The sequence below is a fragment of the Dothidotthia symphoricarpi genome (assembly GCF_010015815.1).
Source record: "Dothidotthia symphoricarpi CBS 119687 unplaced genomic scaffold P153scaffold_10, whole genome shotgun sequence".
Lineage (NCBI taxonomy): Eukaryota > Fungi > Ascomycota > Dothideomycetes > Pleosporales > Dothidotthiaceae > Dothidotthia > Dothidotthia symphoricarpi.
Window position 1 is genome coordinate 795,951 of NW_022985017.1, and position 19,007 is coordinate 814,957.

General features: G+C 53.3%; 7 protein-coding genes across 7 annotated transcripts; 3 read left to right on the plus strand and 4 right to left on the minus strand.

Moving 5' to 3' along the window:
- The first annotated feature begins 443 nt into the window (after nt 1–443).
- On the plus strand, nt 444–2,616 carry P153DRAFT_396755 (uncharacterized protein). Its single transcript, XM_033671505.1, has 4 exons — nt 444–588; nt 651–942; nt 994–2,183; nt 2,237–2,616. The coding sequence occupies exons 1-4, from the start codon at nt 539–541 to the stop codon at nt 2,394–2,396; spliced, it is 1,692 nt and encodes a 563-aa protein (XP_033523883.1). The 5' UTR covers nt 444–538; the 3' UTR covers nt 2,397–2,616.
- Nucleotides 2,617–2,988: 372 nt separating this feature from the next.
- On the plus strand, nt 2,989–4,451 carry P153DRAFT_290995 (DNA repair protein rad18; the record flags this gene model as incomplete). The annotated part of the gene is made up of 2 exons (XM_033663745.1): nt 2,989–3,599; nt 3,659–4,451. 2 exons carry the CDS (start codon nt 2,989–2,991, stop codon nt 4,449–4,451), a joined length of 1,404 nt encoding a protein of 467 aa, XP_033523884.1.
- A 114-nt stretch (nt 4,452–4,565) lies between these two features.
- P153DRAFT_403271 (uncharacterized protein) lies at nt 4,566–5,496 on the plus strand (the record flags this gene model as incomplete). Its single annotated transcript, XM_033671979.1, has 1 exon — nt 4,566–5,496. The coding sequence occupies exon 1, from the start codon at nt 4,687–4,689 to the stop codon at nt 5,494–5,496; it is 810 nt and encodes a 269-aa protein (XP_033523885.1). The 5' UTR covers nt 4,566–4,686.
- A 424-nt stretch (nt 5,497–5,920) lies between these two features.
- Nucleotides 5,921–8,723, minus strand: P153DRAFT_375953 (pathway-specific nitrogen regulator; the record flags this gene model as incomplete). The annotated part of the gene is made up of 3 exons (XM_033669619.1): nt 5,921–7,055; nt 7,107–8,506; nt 8,559–8,723. 3 exons carry the CDS (start codon nt 8,721–8,723, stop codon nt 5,921–5,923), a joined length of 2,700 nt encoding a protein of 899 aa, XP_033523886.1.
- A 482-nt stretch (nt 8,724–9,205) lies between these two features.
- P153DRAFT_340405 (uncharacterized protein) lies at nt 9,206–13,454 on the minus strand (the record flags this gene model as incomplete). Its single annotated transcript, XM_033665871.1, has 7 exons — nt 9,206–9,590; nt 9,644–9,875; nt 9,929–10,031; nt 10,158–10,209; nt 10,257–11,147; nt 11,195–11,993; nt 12,059–13,454. The coding sequence occupies 7 exons, from the start codon at nt 13,452–13,454 to the stop codon at nt 9,446–9,448; spliced, it is 3,618 nt and encodes a 1,205-aa protein (XP_033523887.1). The 3' UTR covers nt 9,206–9,445.
- A 1,412-nt stretch (nt 13,455–14,866) lies between these two features.
- P153DRAFT_375955 (Calcium/proton exchanger) lies at nt 14,867–16,830 on the minus strand (the record flags this gene model as incomplete). Its single annotated transcript, XM_033669620.1, has 4 exons — nt 14,867–14,955; nt 15,017–15,677; nt 15,730–16,021; nt 16,079–16,830. The coding sequence occupies 4 exons, from the start codon at nt 16,828–16,830 to the stop codon at nt 14,867–14,869; spliced, it is 1,794 nt and encodes a 597-aa protein (XP_033523888.1).
- Nucleotides 16,831–18,240: 1,410 nt separating this feature from the next.
- P153DRAFT_357068 (uncharacterized protein) lies at nt 18,241–18,825 on the minus strand (the record flags this gene model as incomplete). The annotated part of the gene is made up of 2 exons (XM_033666700.1): nt 18,241–18,701; nt 18,768–18,825. 2 exons carry the CDS (start codon nt 18,823–18,825, stop codon nt 18,241–18,243), a joined length of 519 nt encoding a protein of 172 aa, XP_033523889.1.
- Between the last annotated feature and the right edge of the window lie 182 nt (nt 18,826–19,007).

Sequence of the window (19,007 nt, forward strand, 5' to 3'; positions counted from 1 at the left end):
CGCTCCAAGACAGGTATACAAACAAAACTGCATTTGACTCTGCAGTGGAAGCTGGAGGCTTGGAGAAACGACGAGCTGCGCGGTTATCTACCGTTTTTGCAAGAAAACCATTAACATCAGAGGAAAGAGAAATGTAATTCTACTATCACGAATAGATTGGAGGTTTATGGAAGCTCTCACACCATCTGGATTCCTAGTCACCGTTCGTGGTCTTGATATAGTCGTAGGTCTGCTTTCTGCTATACGTAGCAGGAGCAGGGTCGTCGTAGGAAGGCCGATAAATAACTAGATTCTCTATTCATCGTAGGCAATGAGCTGTAGTTTGACGATGCTTGTTTGTTCTTGCGGAACCGTCTGGACAAGCGATCGCGGCGCTACCCTTGCCCCACCATCTTGTTAGCGCGACAATGCAGCGTGATTGCGCGCGTCTAGGCGGTGTGATTCTGCCGGATGGATTGACGTTGTCTACTTCAACTACGCAAACAAACCTCTTCTCATTCGTCTAAACCTCTATCACAGTTCCACATACTCACACGAAATGGCGGACCTTCCCCCTCCCGTGCAAGGGCCTACCGCCAAAGAGAAGAAGTGAGCTAGCCTGAAGCTTTGAAAGCTATCGTCGTCATTTGAACAGCTACTAATCAAGACAGGTACGATCGACAGCTGCGTCTCTGGGGAGCCAATGGTCAGATTGCGCTCGAAAACTCGCACATACTCCTCATCAACTCTGGACCCGGCGTTGTGGGCCTCGAAACACTTAAGAACCTGGTGCTACCTGGGGTCGGCAACTTCACGATACAGGATTCTGCGGTGGTCAGTGAGGCTGATCTGGGCGTCAACTTCTTCTTGGAAGAGCAGCATCTTGGGGGGTACCGGGCTGAACATACGTGCAACCTACTCAAGGAGCTCAATCCAGATGTAGAAGGTCATCACATTACAGAGGTACGACTCAGATGCAACCCTCGCCTTTACTTGTACTGATCAGTCACGCAGCCCATCGAATCGTGGCTGTTACAGCCAGATGCTCTGCAACCATATACACTAATCATCGCGACCGCACCCATTCGTCCCGAGCTCCTTACCAAGCTCGCCGACCATGCAAGCACCGCGCTGATCCCACTCTTCTACGTTCACTCAGTCGGCTTCTACTCACATTTCTCCGTACATCTGCCTCCTGCGTTCCCCATTGTAGACACACATCCGAGCCCTGAGACGACGTCAGACCTCCGATTGCTACAGCCATGGCCCGAGCTAGCCCAGTTCGCCGAAGAGAAGACGGCCAATATCGACAGTATGAGCGCTGAAGACCATGGCCACGTTCCATACCTTGCATTGTTGCTGCACTTCCTCGCAAAATGGAAAAAAGAGCACAACAACGAGGCGCCGAAGAACTACAAGGAGAAGACCGAGTTCAGAAGTGCTGTGTCGCAGGCTACACGGACAAATAACCCTGAAGGAGGCGAAGAAAACTTCGACGAGGCTGTAGCAGCAGTATTGAAGTCGTTGAACCCACCAGAACCCGGAAGTGCTGTCAGAGAGATCTTCACAGCTAAAGAGTGTGTGCTAGTGCGCGAAGACTCGCCCACCTTCTGGGTCATAGCAAACGCTATTGGACTGTTTTACACAAAGTACGGCGTACTACCTGTGCCCGGATCTGTGCCAGACATGAAGGCGCGTTCAGCAGACTATATTCAGCTGCAGAATGTCTACAAGTCGAAAGCACGAAAAGACCTAGCAGAAGTAGTGGATAGCGTGCGGTTTCTGGAGCGGAATGCGAATCGAAGCACCCCCATCGAAGAGAAGCACATCGAAGCATTCTGCAAAAACGCGGCGCATATCAAGCTGGTGCGTGGCCGGCCGTTCCATGTCGTGCAGGCGGGCGAGAAGGTCAAATGGGGAGATCAGGCGAAGTCCATCGCTCAGATGCTCACATTTCCTGACTCGTTAATACCACTATACATCGCCTTTCTGGCCTGGGACGAATTCACTGCGACACAGAACAAGGACGGATTAGGTGGTGCAGTCAAAGTACCCGGCGAGACTGACCAAACAGCGGACTCAGAGAAGCTCACTGGTATTGCCTTGAAGATCGCGGATGACCTGATCAAGGAGGCAGCTTCACCATTGGATGAGGATGATTACGCAGCGGTGAAGACGCAAATAGGAGAGTTTGCCCAGGAACTGTAAGTCACGAATATCGTTCTCTTCAAGCGAAGTTCCAGCTGACATCTGATAGCGTCCGAGCAGGTGGAGCTGAACTACACAACATCGGTGCCTTGACGGGTGGTATCGTATCGCAGGAAGTCATCAAGGCTATCACGGAACAATACGTGCCTGTTGATAATACGTGCATATTTGATGGCATCAGGAGCAAGAGTATGGTCATCAAAGTCTAGAGATGATACCCAATTGGAACAGATTACTCAATCGAATGGGATTGGATCAAAGAGGCGTACATACATACCTCAAATCGCGGCAAGAGGTCCGTTGATGACTTCAGAGCAGTGATACTGATGAAGTGCACAAGACAAACAATGATAGACAAAGCACTGTCTCGAAATAAAGAACAGATAGAAATCTCACTGAATCAGATTGTCTGAGAAGTACCTGCAACCTGAGTTACCATTGTAACAATGAAACGTTGAATTGATGTACTTTTACCTTTACCAACAATTGCGGTGGACTGTTCTTTCCTATTCTGTTTTCAAACTCCATGAACTTTGATTAACCGGGTCTCAATTCGAACACTCAGTCGCTGTGCTCTTGAATACCATGCCAAGACGATGCAAGTTGACGTTCTCTTCGTCTCCACAGTCGCAACGCGTGTTTGAGGCTGGCAAAAACGCCACAGCAAATCCGGCAAGCGCGATCGATCGCAAAACATGTGACCTCGCGTCGTCAACGATTCAGCATGGCAAACACGCAATCTCGCCGACACAAACACTCCCAACACGGCGCACGCATACATCTTCCCCCTCACCAAACCTCATGGACGCCACGTTTGATCTCCCCGACTCGACGGACTGGCTTTCCACCTCGCTCCCCGCATTTGAATCTGTCGAAGCCGCGCTGCGGTGCGAAGTGTGCAAGGAATTCTACGCCAACCCCGTTATCACGTCGTGTTCGCACACGTTCTGCTCGATTTGCATACGTAGATGCATTGCGACGGATGGGAAGTGCCCGAGTTGTAAAGGCGCGTGTTCGAGCGACAAGTTGAGCCCGAATATTGCGGTTCGAGAGGTGGTGGGGAGATTTCAAGATGTGAGGGGGAGTGCGCTGGAGCTGGCGAGGAGAGATAAAGAGAGGGCGCAAGACCAAGCAAATGGGCGGAAGGGAAAGAAGAGGAAGTTGGAGGATACAGACATTGAGGAGGATGAGATGGAAGGCTGTGGGAAGCAGACGAGGAATCGACGGACAAGGAGGGGAAATGCGTCTTTGGAGGTTCCGGATAGTGAGGAGGATGGCGACGAGGATTTTGTACCGGACGGAATGGCGAAATGTCCGATTTGCAGTGAGGCTATGAAGCCTGAGCAGGTGTATAACCACCTGGACGTATGTCCGGGACAGAACGCGTCGCAGGGACGCAGTACGCGGTCGAGGTATGTGTAGACACGCTCCTGGCTATCGTCGAACGCAATGCTAATAGCACAATGCGCAGGACCAAAACTGCGTTTCCGAACCCCCTCCAAAGACGACAGAAAGAACCCTCCCCTCCGCCAAGCCGTCTATCCCAACTCAACTACGCCATGCTAAAGGAAGGCGCGCTGCGCAAGAAACTACAGGAGATCGGGATCCCGAACTGGGGCAGTAAAGATCTGTTAAAACGGCGCCATATCGAATGGCTGAACATTTACAACTCGAACTGCGACGCCGACGAGGGCGTACGCAAGGGCAAACGGCAGCTATTAAAAGAATTAGAAGAGTGGGAACATACACAGGGAGGGCGAGCGGACAGTAAAGAGAGCAAGATCATGAGGAAAGATTTTGACGGGAGTGGCTACGCGAAAGCGAATAAAAGCGACTTTGACGACTTGATTGCGCGGGCAAGGCAGAAGAGGCTGGTGCCTAAAGCGGAGACCGAACATCAGGAAAACGGTGCTGCACAGCAAGAACCAGAGGGGTTGCGGCGAAACGGGGATATGGACGTGGACCACGGTACCGGATCGCTGCCTCAACCCTCCACGATACACGATCCACACTCGCCGCAAAAATCGCTCGAGATCGACGAATCGGCACTCGGGGATTTGCAACGAGAAGATCCCCGAACGAACCAGATGACACTTGATTCGTTACACTTGGGGCAAGAGGCTCCAAGGTCTGGGAACCAGGAACGGGCCGTCCATAGTTCTGTGGTCACGCACGCCCTCACGAGCCCAACGAAGAAGAAGCCGATATTCTCCCAGCCCGAAGAGCCAGTCAGAGAGATTGAAAAGCCAACAGTGGTGCAATAATATTCCTCTGATTAGGTAGTAAGTATGTCGTTTACTGGATATGACCAAAAAAACTCAAGCCAGAACCAAATTTTGAGATGTGAACTTTTATATATAATGATTCTGTTTTGCTCAAGTTTAAACTCTCATCCTCATCACACCCTGAAGGTAGTCAAGTACTTTTATACGCTTTTTTGCTTCGACATACTGTACTTTGAAGCCTACATACCCTTTTCGTCTCACTTCACATCACATCATGCAGCCTCGCATCCTCCACACCGCAGACCAACACCCCAGGAACCCAGACTTCGCCATGGCCATGCGGCTCCAGGGCGAGAGCGAGGACCCTAGCTGGTCGACACCAGCGTCGCCCTTCGACGACGCGAACGAGGTAGAAGACGACTCGGAAGAAGGCGAAGACGACGACAGCGCCTCGTCACCCCCCCGTCCCCTCCGCTCCGTCGCCTCCCGGACGCCCACACCCCTAGACTTCACACGCCTCCTATCCCAACCCCACACCGCGTCGTCGCCACGCACCCCCTCCCCCACCCCCTCCCAACACACACTCACCCCGCCCTGTTCCGCCGGCACCGCAGCCCTGACCCGCGCACACACGCACCTGCGCTCTTTCCACGTCCCCTCGCGCCCGCTATCTCCGCCCCGCCCCCGCGTATCCCCAAAACTCATCAACGCCCCGAATATCTCCTGGCCCCAACAGCAAAGACAGCGGCTGCGCCCTATCCCCTCTTTCTCCACTACCGCCTCGTCCCCGCCCCCAACTGTCGCGTCTGGCTACGAGCGCAACATTCGACAGCTGCCGTCGCGCCTCAGTGCTGTTACGGAGCAGAGCGACGCGTCGTTTAAGTCGGTGTCGCTGGGCGAGGAGCGCGAGGGGGATGTGGAGGTCAGCGAGGCGGTGCAGGCCCGCATGACGAGCTGGGACGAGGTTAGGCTGTTTACGGGGCCGGTTACGCGTGCACAGCGGGATCGGGAGAGGGTTCAGAGGCGTGGGAGGTGGTCGGGGAAGGTGTTTGGGAGGCTGGGTGGGTGTTTTAAGGGGGCGTAGATGGAGATGGGGGGGGGTTTTGTGGGGTGGGGTTCTGTTTTTTCTGGGCTTGTGTGTTTGTCGGGAGGGAAGGCGTTGTGGGGAGGCTTGATATACTGATAATTCTGAGCGTGTCGTGTGCGCATGCGTGTCGTGTGCGCATGCGTGTGGTAAATGAGTATGGCGTGGATGTTTGGTTCTCTAAGATAGACTGGGTAGATTGGATAAACTGAACGAATAGATAAATTATTACCCCTGAATCCCATTGCGATCCCACTTGCTATAGCGACGTGCCGTGTTCAAATCCCGTACAACAGTGGTGCATTCCATTCGTAACATAATACATGACCAAGAAAACCTTCCATATATGTGGGCTACAAAAGGCCCCTACGCTTCACTTACAATACTTTCAGCGTCCCCGATCTTCGTCTCGTACCGACGTCACTCACTGATAATCGTACCAACTGCGTTCATCATACGTGAAACCCTGCATGCCCATGCCATTCAGTGCACCTGCTCCGTTCACACTCCCATTCCCATACCCGTTGGGCGCTGGAGGTCCACCTACAGGCCCACCGTTCATATTCGGAGCTCTCGCCGAATTAGGTACCGCGGTAAACCCATTAACCGGTGACCCCGTGCTGGCGAACCAGGACGCAATGTCCTCGTAATTGGTGTTCCAGTTGTCGAAGCCATCGGCAAGCTGAGTCTGGTCTCTGAATATCCAGTCTTGACCCTCTCGTATCAACTGGTCTACCCCCCCGAAGAACTGGCTTGGCGAGTTACCAGCAGTGCTTTGACCGTCTATGGAATGCCTGGCTTGTGTGGATGCTGGCGTTGCTGGGTTGTGGCCTGTTCCTTGAGGTGTGTGTGCCGGCGTCTGTTGATTAAGAGGATCGTGCGGGTGGCGCTGGATGCGTGGGTAAGCGAGTGCATTTGCGGCGGAAGGTGGTCGGGAGTGTATGCCGGATGAACGGGCGAAGGGTTCTATGCTTACGGAAGTGTTGTTGATGTTCGCCGTCATGTTGAAGTATTGTGGTGATGTTGCATTTGGAATGGCGATGCTGTAAGACTGGAGGGCTGGAGATGTTTGAGTCGACGATAGTTGCTGTTCTTTGATCGGCACTGGCTCTTGGTGAGTTGCTCTTGGTGTGCTGACTTCGTTCCATGGTCCAAATTTAACCTCCGTTCGAGCGAGAACAGCGGCAGCTTCTTCGGGGAGTTCGACTTTCCAGCGCTTGGCAAGAATGCTCATAGTACCTAAAGTGCGTCGGGCGCAGATCCAGCCTTCAGCGATTTCCTCGAGATGCTTCACACCGTGAATGATATCTCGTTTGGCGTTCTTCTCAGGGAGGTTGAGAAGATGTATGGTACATGCCGAGTGGGCGATGTACACACAGATATTGCAGATCTGCCGCATCCCGTGTGATCGCTTGTACAGTCGGAGTAGCTTTGAGATCATCGCAGCGGCTTGTGTGCAGTGCTTCCGAGGAGAAACATTTGCAGGGAGCGGTGAGTTATTCGGGTTGTACTTGAGGAATGGCCGGAAGAGATGGATGTAGAGTAGTTGGAAAAACATGCTGTGAACAGGTCAGTGGGAGTGTTAGCGTTCACATAGACTGGCGACTTACTGCATGACGAGCATGTGCGGCAGCCCTCCCTCCTTGGGCTCTAACTCCTTGGGCAACTCTCTCCTCCAAGTCTCCAATCGCACGTGGATCTCACTAAGCTTCTTCAGCTCAGCCTGCTTCCCCTTCGCCTTGTCCATATCGATGGGATTGTAGAACGAGTTCATCAGATCACTAGAGATCTCGCACAGTTTCGAAATCTGGAGGGCAACGGCGCGCGTCCTGCTTGGTTGCGAATGTGCCTGGCTGACTCCAGAGTCGGTGATTGCACTCCACGTCTCGGCATCCTCGCCTGGAAAGACCTCAAACTTGGGTACCGTGATGATGGTATTTGGCAGCTGCGGTAAACGCCCGAGGTAGTTGCTCCAGCACTTGTCGAATAGGAAGCAGCCCCAGAAAGTAATGCTTCGCGCATCTTCCTCATTCTCGTCGATGGCGTCGTTGCTATGCATACCGAGATTGAGGCCCAGATCGCAGGCCATCCGGAAGGACATGCCGCTGTACACCCACCCCTTGGCTTCTCTTCCACAGCCAGCCTCTCGTACAGACATCAGCGCGAGAGCCTGCACTGTTGCCAGAGAGGGGACTTCGTGCAAGTCGCCTTCCATGATGAGCCGCTTGGCCTCTTTGAAGAAGTGGTCTCCCGCTGTGGCCGAGTCGTCGCGCACAGCCCGTGCAGCTGGCCATGATGTGAAATGGCAGCCCAGAGCCAGCATGGAGTTGACCAGCAGCGGCGTGCAGTAGGGGGTCTTTGGCCCTGAGCCTGGGCGGGGCTTGCCCATTCTGAACTGCTGGAGGAACAGGTTCTTGGACAGGGTCGTGAAGAAGCTGTAGTGCCAGCAAAAGTACATGCTGATCAGGTGCTGCACGAGCTCCGGGTCCGAGGTGACGGTCGTCCAGGAACAGAAGGGGTCCTCCATGGGCTCGTACTGGTCGTCTGCGTAGGCGTCTGGCGACTCGGCCGTCTCCTCGCCCTTGCCCAGGTATATGAGATGCGAGGTGCCGCCGATGTAGCGCGTCGAGCCGTCCTCGAGCCGCAGCTCGCCCATCTTCCCGCTCAGGTGGCTCTCGAAGGTCGGCTGCGAGGGCAGCAGGGCGGGCGTCGAGAAGGGGCTGACGTGCTCATCGTCGTCGTCGTCGCCGTTCTCCTTTGCGACGATGGCGTCGGCGACCGTGTCCAGGCTCTCGCACGTGCGTATCTGCTGCACGAGGTCGGCGACGTCCTCCTCGGGGTAGTTGAGGATGGCCTGGATCAGCGTCTGCAGCGTCGAGTTGTTGCTCTTCAGGCTGTCGATGTCCTTTTTGTAGACGCCCTTGCGGCGGTGGTCCGAGTTGGGGTCGTAGATGCACTCGGTGATGTAGACGGCGGCGCAGGCGGAGCAGGCGGGCGTGGTCCCGTCGCACTGTCGCACGTGTCAGCGCGTTGGAGGTGGACGGCGGCGTCGGCGTACGTACCTTGGACTTGCGCTTCCTGCAGGGCACGCAGGCGCTGGAGATGCAGCGGCGCTTCTTGTTGCTGTCGTCGGCCGTGTCAGGCCTCTTCCCCCGCCGCGCCTTCTTGGCCGGCGTGTGCGGAGGCTGCGAGTGCGCGTCGGCGCCCGTGATGCTGGTGCTGTCCATGGCAGCTGGGGGTTGGCGATCCTGCCTGTCCGCAAAGTGTGGGGTGCGGGCTGGCGGGGCGCGCTTTGACAGACTTCACTCACGTCGACCGCTCACAGCGCGACATTAATCAGCGGGCAGAGGGAGTCGTCGGTCGTGGTCCAGGGCAAGGCGGCTGCCAAACATGGTAGGCCAAAGCGGGAATAGCGACAATCGCGACCTCACGCCTGGGGGTGCATGAGCTGGTGAGAGTTGAACTGCGGAGGTAGGTATCATGCCTATCAGCAACGCCGTGATTGGACCGTCGCTACCCCTTATCTCGACTTGGACATTGGCAACCCATCTACGCCCACGCCTGCACCCCATACCACCTACGTCACCGACGCCTATCCGCCTCCCAGTTTCTGTTGGTAAACAATGTGAATCCAGTGATTGCCATGCCGCTGGAGAATGCGCTTTCGATACATGCATCCATCACACATGCCATGACTACTCGCACTTGGAACATGAGTTTTTCGATACATGTCGCAGCAATGCCTAGAAGCAAAGGTAGAAGAGTCTGGACGCAGCATAGACCAGCACCCTGTCGAAGGAATAAGTAAGCAGTAAGCAACGCCCAATAAAACCACTCAGAGCAGTCAGCCCTGTCGAAGAACCATCCCTCGCCAAGCCCGCTGCTCCAGGAACATCGCTGAGCACGAATCCAACTCCCAGACGCCCAACCGCCCAACCTCGACCTTATCCTAGAAATCGTCGGCATAACCCTCGTCATCACGGTCAGCCCTGAAGCCACCGCGAGGATCCGGGTTGTCGACCATGATAAAAGGCTTTCCTTCCGAATCGTTGTCCAAGTTGCCAAACAGGCGCATGAGATCGCGAATGTCCATCCTGAAACATGGGTTAGCTATCATCGCAAAGGGAGCGCATAGGGAAGCACTTGCTTGTCAGTCCGCTTGCCACCGTCCTCCATGACGTTGTCAATCTCTTTCTGCTTGCGCTCCTGCATCTCGATAAGGCGCTGATCGACTGTATCCTTGACGCACAGTCGGCTCATAAAGGTCTCGTCTTGTTGACCAATGCGGAAGACTCGACAGAAAGCCTGTTGTTCTGAGGCAGAATTCCACCACGGATCGATCATGATGACCTTTGAGGCCATGGTCAAGTTGAGGCCCACTGTGGCGGATCAGCAGGCGAAGCCATAAATCACAGAGAATGAGTGCACTTACAGCCTCCGCAGCGCAGCGAGGCCAGCATGATGCGAACATCAGCATCCTTAGCGAAGGCAGCGATCGCCTTGTCCCGTGCGCCGAAGCTCATCTTGCCGTGATACTGCATACGTTGTCAGTCGCTTCTCTCTTGATAAAGTGAGGGCTGGAGGCATTCGCGGTACTATATGAACGCCGATTGCAACTAAAAATGGCTACGTCGTCGCCATAATGGGCAATGAGGACTCACCTGCTCAATCTTCCAGCCCTCTTTCTCGCAGACCTTGGCCAAGATCCGAATCCTGTATCATGGTCAGTGGATTCCACATGCACGACAGCCACTACTTACATGGCCAGGAATTGTGTGTAAATGATAATCTTGACGCCGGGATTTTCCTTGATCCAGTTCAGGATCTGAGCTTTCACAGCAATCGTCTTCGCGGACGGCAAGACATCCTCGCCAAGTTTTCCCAGCCAGTCCTCTGCAATGTCTTCCCGGTCGCGTCGCACGCGCTGTTGTTCCTTCTTCTTCGCTGCCGCAGTTCGTGTTCCACGCGAGGGAGGCTCCGGGACGTCATCCTCGTCGGGCTCGCACGGATGAACGTACTGAGGAGTCACACCACAAGCTTTGCAAGGAGCGTGTTCCCTCCCGTCTTCGGCTGCCTCTAACATAGACTGCTCTAAGCACAGGCCACCGCAGATCAGATGGCCACAGGACGTCACAAACGGGAGCTCGGGTTGTTTGCCGCAGTAGTAGCACTTGGCCTTCTTCTTGACCTTCTCCCAGCTCTCGCCCGTCTTCAAGCTGCTCAGGAATGGCTTGAAGTTGAAGGTTTTGCCAAACTCCTCGCCAGATTTGCCGCGGCCACCCTTCTGCTGCGATAGCCCGTCAATCTCAGCCTCGCCTTCTGGTTCAGGGTCTTCCTGTATTTCTTCCTCATCCGACTGGGTGTCTGCATTGCCGGTGTTGTTCTGCGTAGCTCGCCCCTTGGCCTCAGCAGCCTTCTGAGCAGCCTTGTCAGCAGCCAACTTAGCACCCTTCTTCCTCTCGGATGCTGAAAGTTGATCGAGTTGCTTGCGGATTGCAAGGATCGTACGGCCACGTCGAGAATTACTATCAGCCGCTTGATTATTGACAACTTCCCGGATTCGCTCAATGTCTTCCCGCTCGAGGAGATCCTGCATAACAAACTGCAGCATCAGCACGTGTGCAGTCAGCTGTCGAAGTCGCAGAAGCATTCTAAACATGGTCAGCTCGTTCTACGAATACAAAAAGACGACACATACACTAGGGCATTACTATACGAGCTCTCAAGTTCTCCCTTTTTCGCCCACATGTTGAGACGCTTCGCGAAGCGCTGGCGAACAATGTCGTAAATACATCGCTCAACCGAATTGAACTCACACCAGTAGGTGGTCTGCGTAGCCTGAGGAAGCTTCAAAATCGGAGCGTTGAACATGTAATCAGCGTGAGTACGTCGGATCATGAACTGCGAGAGTCGGACGAGCAGGCGTTCGGCGTTCTCTGCATCCTTAGTGTCGCAGTAGTTGTGCTTGAAGATCTTGAAGCTGCCCGTGTGTGGGACACCGAGGAACTTGAAGTAGGGGTAGAGTTCAGTGAGGCTGTTGAGGATCGGAGTGCCGCTGAGAGCCCATTTATGCTGCGCCATCAAGGCTCGGCATGCAATCGAGGTGCGTGCTGTGTGGTTCTTGATCGCTTGGGCCTCGTCAAGCACGATGCGATAGAACATCATACTATGCAAGACTCCCCTCTGCTCCTCATAGACCTGCTTCCACCAAGCGATCTTCTGTTCAGCGCTCTGACACTCAATCGGTGGTGTATTCTTGGGGTACGACTTCATCACCTCGCCGTAGGTAGTGAGAACGATATCATGGGCCCCCAAAACCTTGCTAGCCACAGACGAGTCGATTCGTGTGCCAGCATTGTATCTCATGATTTTGAAGTTGCAGTTTGTGTGTCGCATGATTTCCTCGGCCCACTGGCTGAGAAGAGCGTTGCTAGCGACGAGAAGAGTAGTCCTTGGCCCTCGTTCGCTCTTAGGCGGTTGCCCGTTGACGATGTTCGCTAGAACATATTAGCATACATCAGCTACAACCGATGATAATAAGGATACGCCATATCCCACTTACCGAGCATCATGAGAGTCTTTCCCAGCCCCATCTGGTCAGCCATCAAGCCTCCTCTAGGCTCCTGTTCATCATTCTCACGCCGCCGCATGAAAGCTGTGCCCATGACCTGATAAGGCTTCAAAGACGTCTTCATTCCTTTGACCATCCACCCACTGTTTCCGTGCGGCTTCACAGAACCACGCCCATTGAAATCTTTCGTGGCTGCCAGAAGACCAACCATGTCGCCTCTGGCAGCTTTCTTATCACCAAGTGGTACACTAGCGATCAGCTCCTTGAGGGCGTCTGCTTTCCTTCTGGTAGACGTGAATGTCGGCTGCTCCATGGCATCTGGTCCTGCCTGTTGTTCAAAGACGTTCGCACCAAGCAGAGACGATGCTTGCTTCATAGCGTGATTGACCTGGCGCTTGTCTTTGGCAGATTTTCGAACACCCTTCGGAGCTGCCTTTTTGGGTGCCTTTGCTTTTGACGGCCTGGTCGACTTGACCTTCGCGATTCTGCCCTTCCCGGAAGAACTGGTAGCTTCCTGGGATGTGTCATTGCCAGACTGTCCTTTCTTTTTCTTCTTGGGTATATCATCGTCAGCTTCTAGAGCTACACGCATACTCTGAAGCTCTGCGTCCTGCATGGAGACTTGTTTTGCCTCTTTACGCGGCATTTCTCGTCGTTGACGCTTGCGTGATCCAGAACCGAATTCATCAAAGTTGAGATCATCGTCAGACTCGTCCTCCCTCTCGTCGATCATGGGGATATTGACTTCTGGGAAAAGATCCGGCTCGCCCTCGCCTTCCTCCTGAGCATAAGCAAGATCCCGCTTCTGCTTCTTGCGTCTCGCATCTTCGGCACCCTTGATTTTCATCCACTCCACATCGTGCCTGAAAGATAACGTACCGCCGTTCTTACGTCTCAGCTCGTCGTAGTGTCGCTTTTGCTTTTGAAACTCTGCAGAGGCCTCCCTGTTCGCCATCTCGTCTTCATCAACGTTTGGACCTCTTGCTCCCGTAGAGCGTGGCTGTCCAGAGATGATGGCCTCCAGGTAGGTTTCACTGTCAGGGTTCGCATTTCGGTGTTGATACGATGCTGCTCGCTTACTTGCAGCGGCCTTTTTCTCTTGAAATTTCTTCTGCATGTTGAGGATCTTATCGAAGGTCGACTTAGGCGGGCCGGATGGCCGAGGAGGTGCTGTAGGATGGTTTGATAGAGGAGTGTCCATAAAGCTGCCTGCCCGGGTCACTGCATCTGGCACAGGAGTAGCGTGCTCGGAGACGAACAGCGTCGATGCATCTTCGATGTAGGCGGGCTGGAAGTTGGAGCCACTGCGTCGAGGCACGTCAACAGCAGCAGCTCGTGGATTGGCATGGCCGATGTTTTCGTCAAGCTCATGTTCTGAAGCATACATAGCATGAATTGCACCCTCTCCGTCAGCATCCTGGATGCGAGGTTCAACTTCCGCGTCGTCCATGCGAGTATCATCCTGCTCTTGAACATTGTCGTGCTGATCAGCCATGATGGCCTCGACGGCATCTGAGTAGAGCTCAATGTCGTTCTCGATTGATTCGTGGACTTCTTCCTGCTGGCTGTCATAGGGCTGAGCCATCTCGCCGTTGAGCTCTGCGGAGGTGCTCGAACGCTCGTAACTCGGAACCTCCTCACCGTTGCCAATGAAAGTACCATTCTGGATGGGCTCTACGTCCAGAGGAGGCTGCTCAATATTGGTCATGTCGTCGTTCATCTTGTAAGGCTAAGCAGTGTTGACTGGAAGTGAGGTTAGAGAAGGTTTTGTGAGAGTGGGATAAGAATACCTGAATGACCATGTGCCGGCGGTCTGAGAATAGGACAGGTCAATACGAAGTTCCGGCTCGTGTGAGCGTTTTCTTGGTTGCTGAGCTGACCCGTCGAGAGAATGGTGGATTGGAAACGGAGTGATGTGGTGAGTTACAGTCGATATATCCTCACGCTGCCAAACTACCGCAGCCGTAGGTGAAGGACCACTCCGATCGTGGTTGTTATGTCTGCAATGGACGCACGTACGAGTGGTAAGTGAGTGGTGGCTTGTAGGCTTGGGGGCAACTTGGTCGGTCGGTCGTCAGTAGGCCGAGAAGTAGTAGAGATTGTCGGCCTGGTCTACGCACAGGACGAGGGGTGATGATGATGAGTGCGAGAAGTATGGTGTAAGAAAGGTGGAGTGTAGGGTGAATCGGGCTTATATGCTGGCACCGAGTGTCCCTGTACCAGTGAGAGACATGATAGGTAAGATAATCGACGAGGAAGGAGAGTGAGGCCGTACGTATGAGTTGATGTGCTGCCCTCCCTACAGCGGAGATGTCCATGGTGAGAGAGGGAGGCCTCACTACAAGCCCGAAGATGTTGCATCTCCTGTGTGATAGAATGCACCGAGAACCTCCGGGCCCCTTCATGATGTCGCGAAATCGTCGTGGAAAAACCATCGTAGTCGGCACAATGGAGCCCGCAGGTGAGAAAAGGGTATCGAAGGGAAGGAAATCCTTGTGAGAAACATTGTGTTAGCTCCATCATACTTCCCCACAAGGAAGGCGCGTCCACAACAACAGTCACATCTTCCCTCCCGACCGTCACAACTCTCTACCACGTGCACACGCAAGAACACAACACATCACCAGGCTGTTGCACAGAAAGCGCCAGATGAAAGATGCACGGTAAACATTAAGGGTTGTTATTGAAAAATTGTGCCCTTCATATGTACAGTTGGGGTATCTAGGATATGCAAATTAAACGACAGGCCTTAGCAGTGCCACACCAAACACCAAGAAAAGAAGCAGCTAAACCATTGCTCTAGCAAGTTTCTTGCTGATCCGGATAGAACCAGGCTGCAAGTGCAATGATGATATAACTTGCCATGAGAAGAATGCCTTCGAGCCAATCTGCGATCATGTCAGTAATCCGTTCATTCAAATAGTGATACTGAGTAGTTGCAAAACTTACGAGATTTGCCATCCTGAATAAGGTAGTTGACAAGTAGCACCGAGACGAACAACGTAGCAATCTGGAAGGTATCGAAGTAAAGGGTCATGCAGTCTTTGCCCAAGATCCAGCCGAGAAGAACGATAAGCGGGAAGACAAGCAGCGCAATCTGCATACTGGAGCCGACTGCGACACCGATAGCCAAGTCCATCTTGTCCTTGATCGCGACAGTGACAGCAGTGGCGTGCTCAGCGGCGTTGCCGACAATAGGCAGCAGGATCAGGCCGACAAAGGTGGTCGAGACAGCTCCAGTCGCAGTTAAGCCGTCAATGCTGGAAACCATAAACTCGGAGCAGAACGCAACAAGAGTAGTCGAGACAGTGAGAGTGATGATGGCGCCGAGGACGGAGAGTTGAGGTGTCTCGAAATCATCTTCCTCCTCCTCCTCTTCCTCCTCAGGGTGCTTGAGAAGACTCTTGAGGTTTACGCCACCCCCGGAAGCTGCGGCGGTACCAGCACCGATCGTAGCAATGCCACGTGCTGCAGCACCTTCTTCGACCTTGGTCGATTTGCGTTTGGGTACTTTTTGGCTGGGTGTGTTGTACATGGTAGCATGAGTCTTGAGTTGGAATCCTAGGTAGCAGGCGTACACAAAAAGAAGAATGACGGCAGTTCCGCGGGACTATCGGCATGGTCAGCAAGATTCGTCGCGAAGATGAGAGGTGTGTACGTACCAGTTCCTGGTTCTTCATGGCATCGCCCTCCGTTGAGTCGTCTTCCGCAATCATGTTGTGAAACACAGTAGGAATGATGAGTGCAGCAATGACAAGCGCGAGCATGGAGGATGCAGTTTGCGCAACAGTCACGTTGAAAAACTGTTCCAGACGGTTCATACCTCCGAGGAAGAACGACATGCCCAAGACAAGCAGTAAATTGGAAAGCATACTGCCGATAAGCGAAGTCTTGACGATGGTGATCTCGTTCTTAATCAAAGCTTGGACGGACACGATCAGCTCGACGGCGTTTCTGAGAATTGTTAGACATCTTCATTATCGTAAAACATTCACCCAAGACAATGCTTACCCAAAACTTGCATTGAGCAGTCCACCCATCGTCTCACCAACTCGGATGGCCAGTTCTTCCGTTGCGTTACTCAACATAGCCGCAAGCGGAATGATGGCAACGAAGTTGACGATGAAAACCACCACGGGTTTGTTGAGATGGGCGTAGTTGACTGCGAAACCAACAGGGACAAAGATGAGAAGGACGTTGATCCAAGCTCCGAGTATGACATAGCGAATCTGTTTGCCGATGGGGATCTTGGCCTTGAGCGCTTTCCTTCTCCTCTCTTCCATGGACAATTGCTCAGAATCAACAGGTTCGAGCTCTGCATCTTTTTCACCGTCATGCTTTTTTCTGAACATGCCCTTGAACTTGCCTCGCTTCGCAACACCAGTACCATTTTGTACGGTAGACTCGGCGGCAGTACTACCACTGGAGACCTCTGTTTGTTCACGGCGGGACATTGATGAATGGTCATGTGGATGAGATCCAAGTACTGCCGAGCCTCCCGTTGTACTTTCAACAGGTGCAGTATCGTGATGGTGCGGTGCAAACTCGTTCTCTGCTTCTGTTCTCCCAAGTCGTCTCTGCTCTTCCATGGCTGGCGTTACGTGTGCCTCTGACCGGGTTGAACGCGATCGATGCACCTGGTTCTCTACATCTGATTGTGGGTCATTCGACCGGACTCGGGCGAATGGATTGTAGTTGGGGTTGATATCACCACCTTGCGAGGCGACGCGATGCGCCTGTCTTCGTACGGTGTCTAAATTCATATCCAAGGTCAGTTGGTGTCGTGTAGGAGGCGTGATGAATCGAAGGGCCGGAAGCGACGCGTTGATTTGGGACTCCACTCACGCATTAGTGTGGCAACAGCGAGGACCTATGATCTTCGGAGTGGAGCTGCTTCGATCGGGACAATTTTGCCGGAGAATGGCGCGAGTGTAATTGTGGCCTCGGCCGAGGATTTATGCTTGGGATGTTGGTTTCGCGACACGAGAGAGATGTGGGCAACAGAGGAGGAGCGAGGGATAACGGGGTAATTAAACAAAAGCCTGGATATCCCTATACGCACTACCGTCACACAGCCAACGAATAGCCAGTGCGCGTCCTGCCACAGCCACAGCTAATCTCAAAAACTAAACCCTGATTTTGACACTATGCTCTTCATAGCTCGGGCGAAAAACACACAACTCATGGGATTCGGTGTATACAACTACCTATGATGCATCGCGGCATTCGCTCTGTGGGCGGTGAAATATACGACGTTCACACGTCACTGGCTTGACCTTGCTTGGCCGGGCTTGAAACTGGGTCTTGTGCGTATGTTCAGCGTTGGCAAACGCTTGCATGACGCGGCGGGAAATGCTTAATTGGTTCTTTTTCCCGTGTACCGCGGCATCCTCCGCCTGCACTCATAGGAGACATTTCGACAGACACTTTGTTGAGAAGGGTGGCTATGTTGTTTAGACACAATTTAATCGAGCGGATAGACAATGTATATATGTCGTCAAATCAGGCCACCCACACCAACGAACATCCCATTCTTGTTGGGTGGTGGGTGTTGGAGTAGGTTTGATTGGCCATCCTGCTTTGTTTTGAGTTTGCAGGGATAGTTACATTAACTAGTTGTACTGCCACATTTCATCGCTGAACATCTCCCTGGACGTGAGTTGCCATCGAATTTTCGCAATCTGCCATGTGTTTCTATGGAAACATGATCCAGGTCCGGACTTTCGTATTCCAGAAGACTCTCGTGTCTATCAAAGCGATTAACAAAATACGACTGTCTAATGCCGGACATCGGTTGATTACAGTAACGGAGAAGCTCTCCAGTCTGCAGAGTGCCAGAGCAATTTCTAGACCATATGTTTTTCCAGGAGTGCATCCAAAGACCCAGGTTGCAAATGTTTGATGCACGAGGAGGTTCATGCCACAGGTAACCTTCGAATCCTTGCCGTCTACATCTTACACGGTTCTCCACACTGCGCATCGTCGACCACACTGATAGGATCTCTGAAAAAGCATGCAATGAATTAAAACATAATGTTGACATCTTGTCAGTTCTCAAAGAGGCTTCATAGACCAGCTTAATCGACCTAAGCGCCAAGCCCCACAAGTACTATATCCTAAACTCCATACCCATATCCAATCCAACCCCATATCATACGTCTATCCACGTCAACCTATGGGTTCTGAACCTTGTGATCTCCCTTGATGGCAGCTGCATAGGATGGCGGCGGACCTTCAGGTTGACTCGAACTTCCTTGTCCACCTTGACCCTGATTCGATAGCTGCGCACCCTTCTTGTCCTGCTTCGCCCTGACCTTATCCTGCTTCTGCTGCACAAAGCCTTGTTGCTGTCCGGGGAACTGTCCACTGCTCGGCTGCGCACCGACAGTTCCATAACTTGTGGGGTGCATTGGCTGGCCTCGTCGCCCAGGCTGCTCGTGCGTCACAACATAATACGTGGTTCGTCCGTCGCCGCGCTCGCCGTCAGGCACTTGCTGGTAGGCTTGTGGCTCATACGTCTCCGGGTGCTTGAGGATGATGTACCAAGCGTGGAGCAGGCCGGGCAGCACACCTAGACAGCAAAGTGCGATGTTGATGAGGGAGTCTGCGCCACAAATGCCGCGCTTGACCCATACTGTGGTTTGTTAGCTTCTGGGTTCATTGCGGAGAAGTTGGCTGCCTGGAGCTCGATGAGACCTACCTCCAATAGGTGGGAAGAGGACGCTGAGGAGCATCAAGAAGCAGTCGGTGCCGCACATGGTGATGATAGTCCTGCTGCTGCGAGTTGGTGAAGATGAACGACTGAGAGTTGTTGCCGTGTGGAGAAAATGGGGTGTCGCGGTGTCGCGGTGTCGCGGCTTTGTCGCCTGGGCTAAGCTGCGGAGCTCTGGTGATCATGTCCTATGACGCATTAGCAATGTGGCGGTGCAGTGGCGTGAGC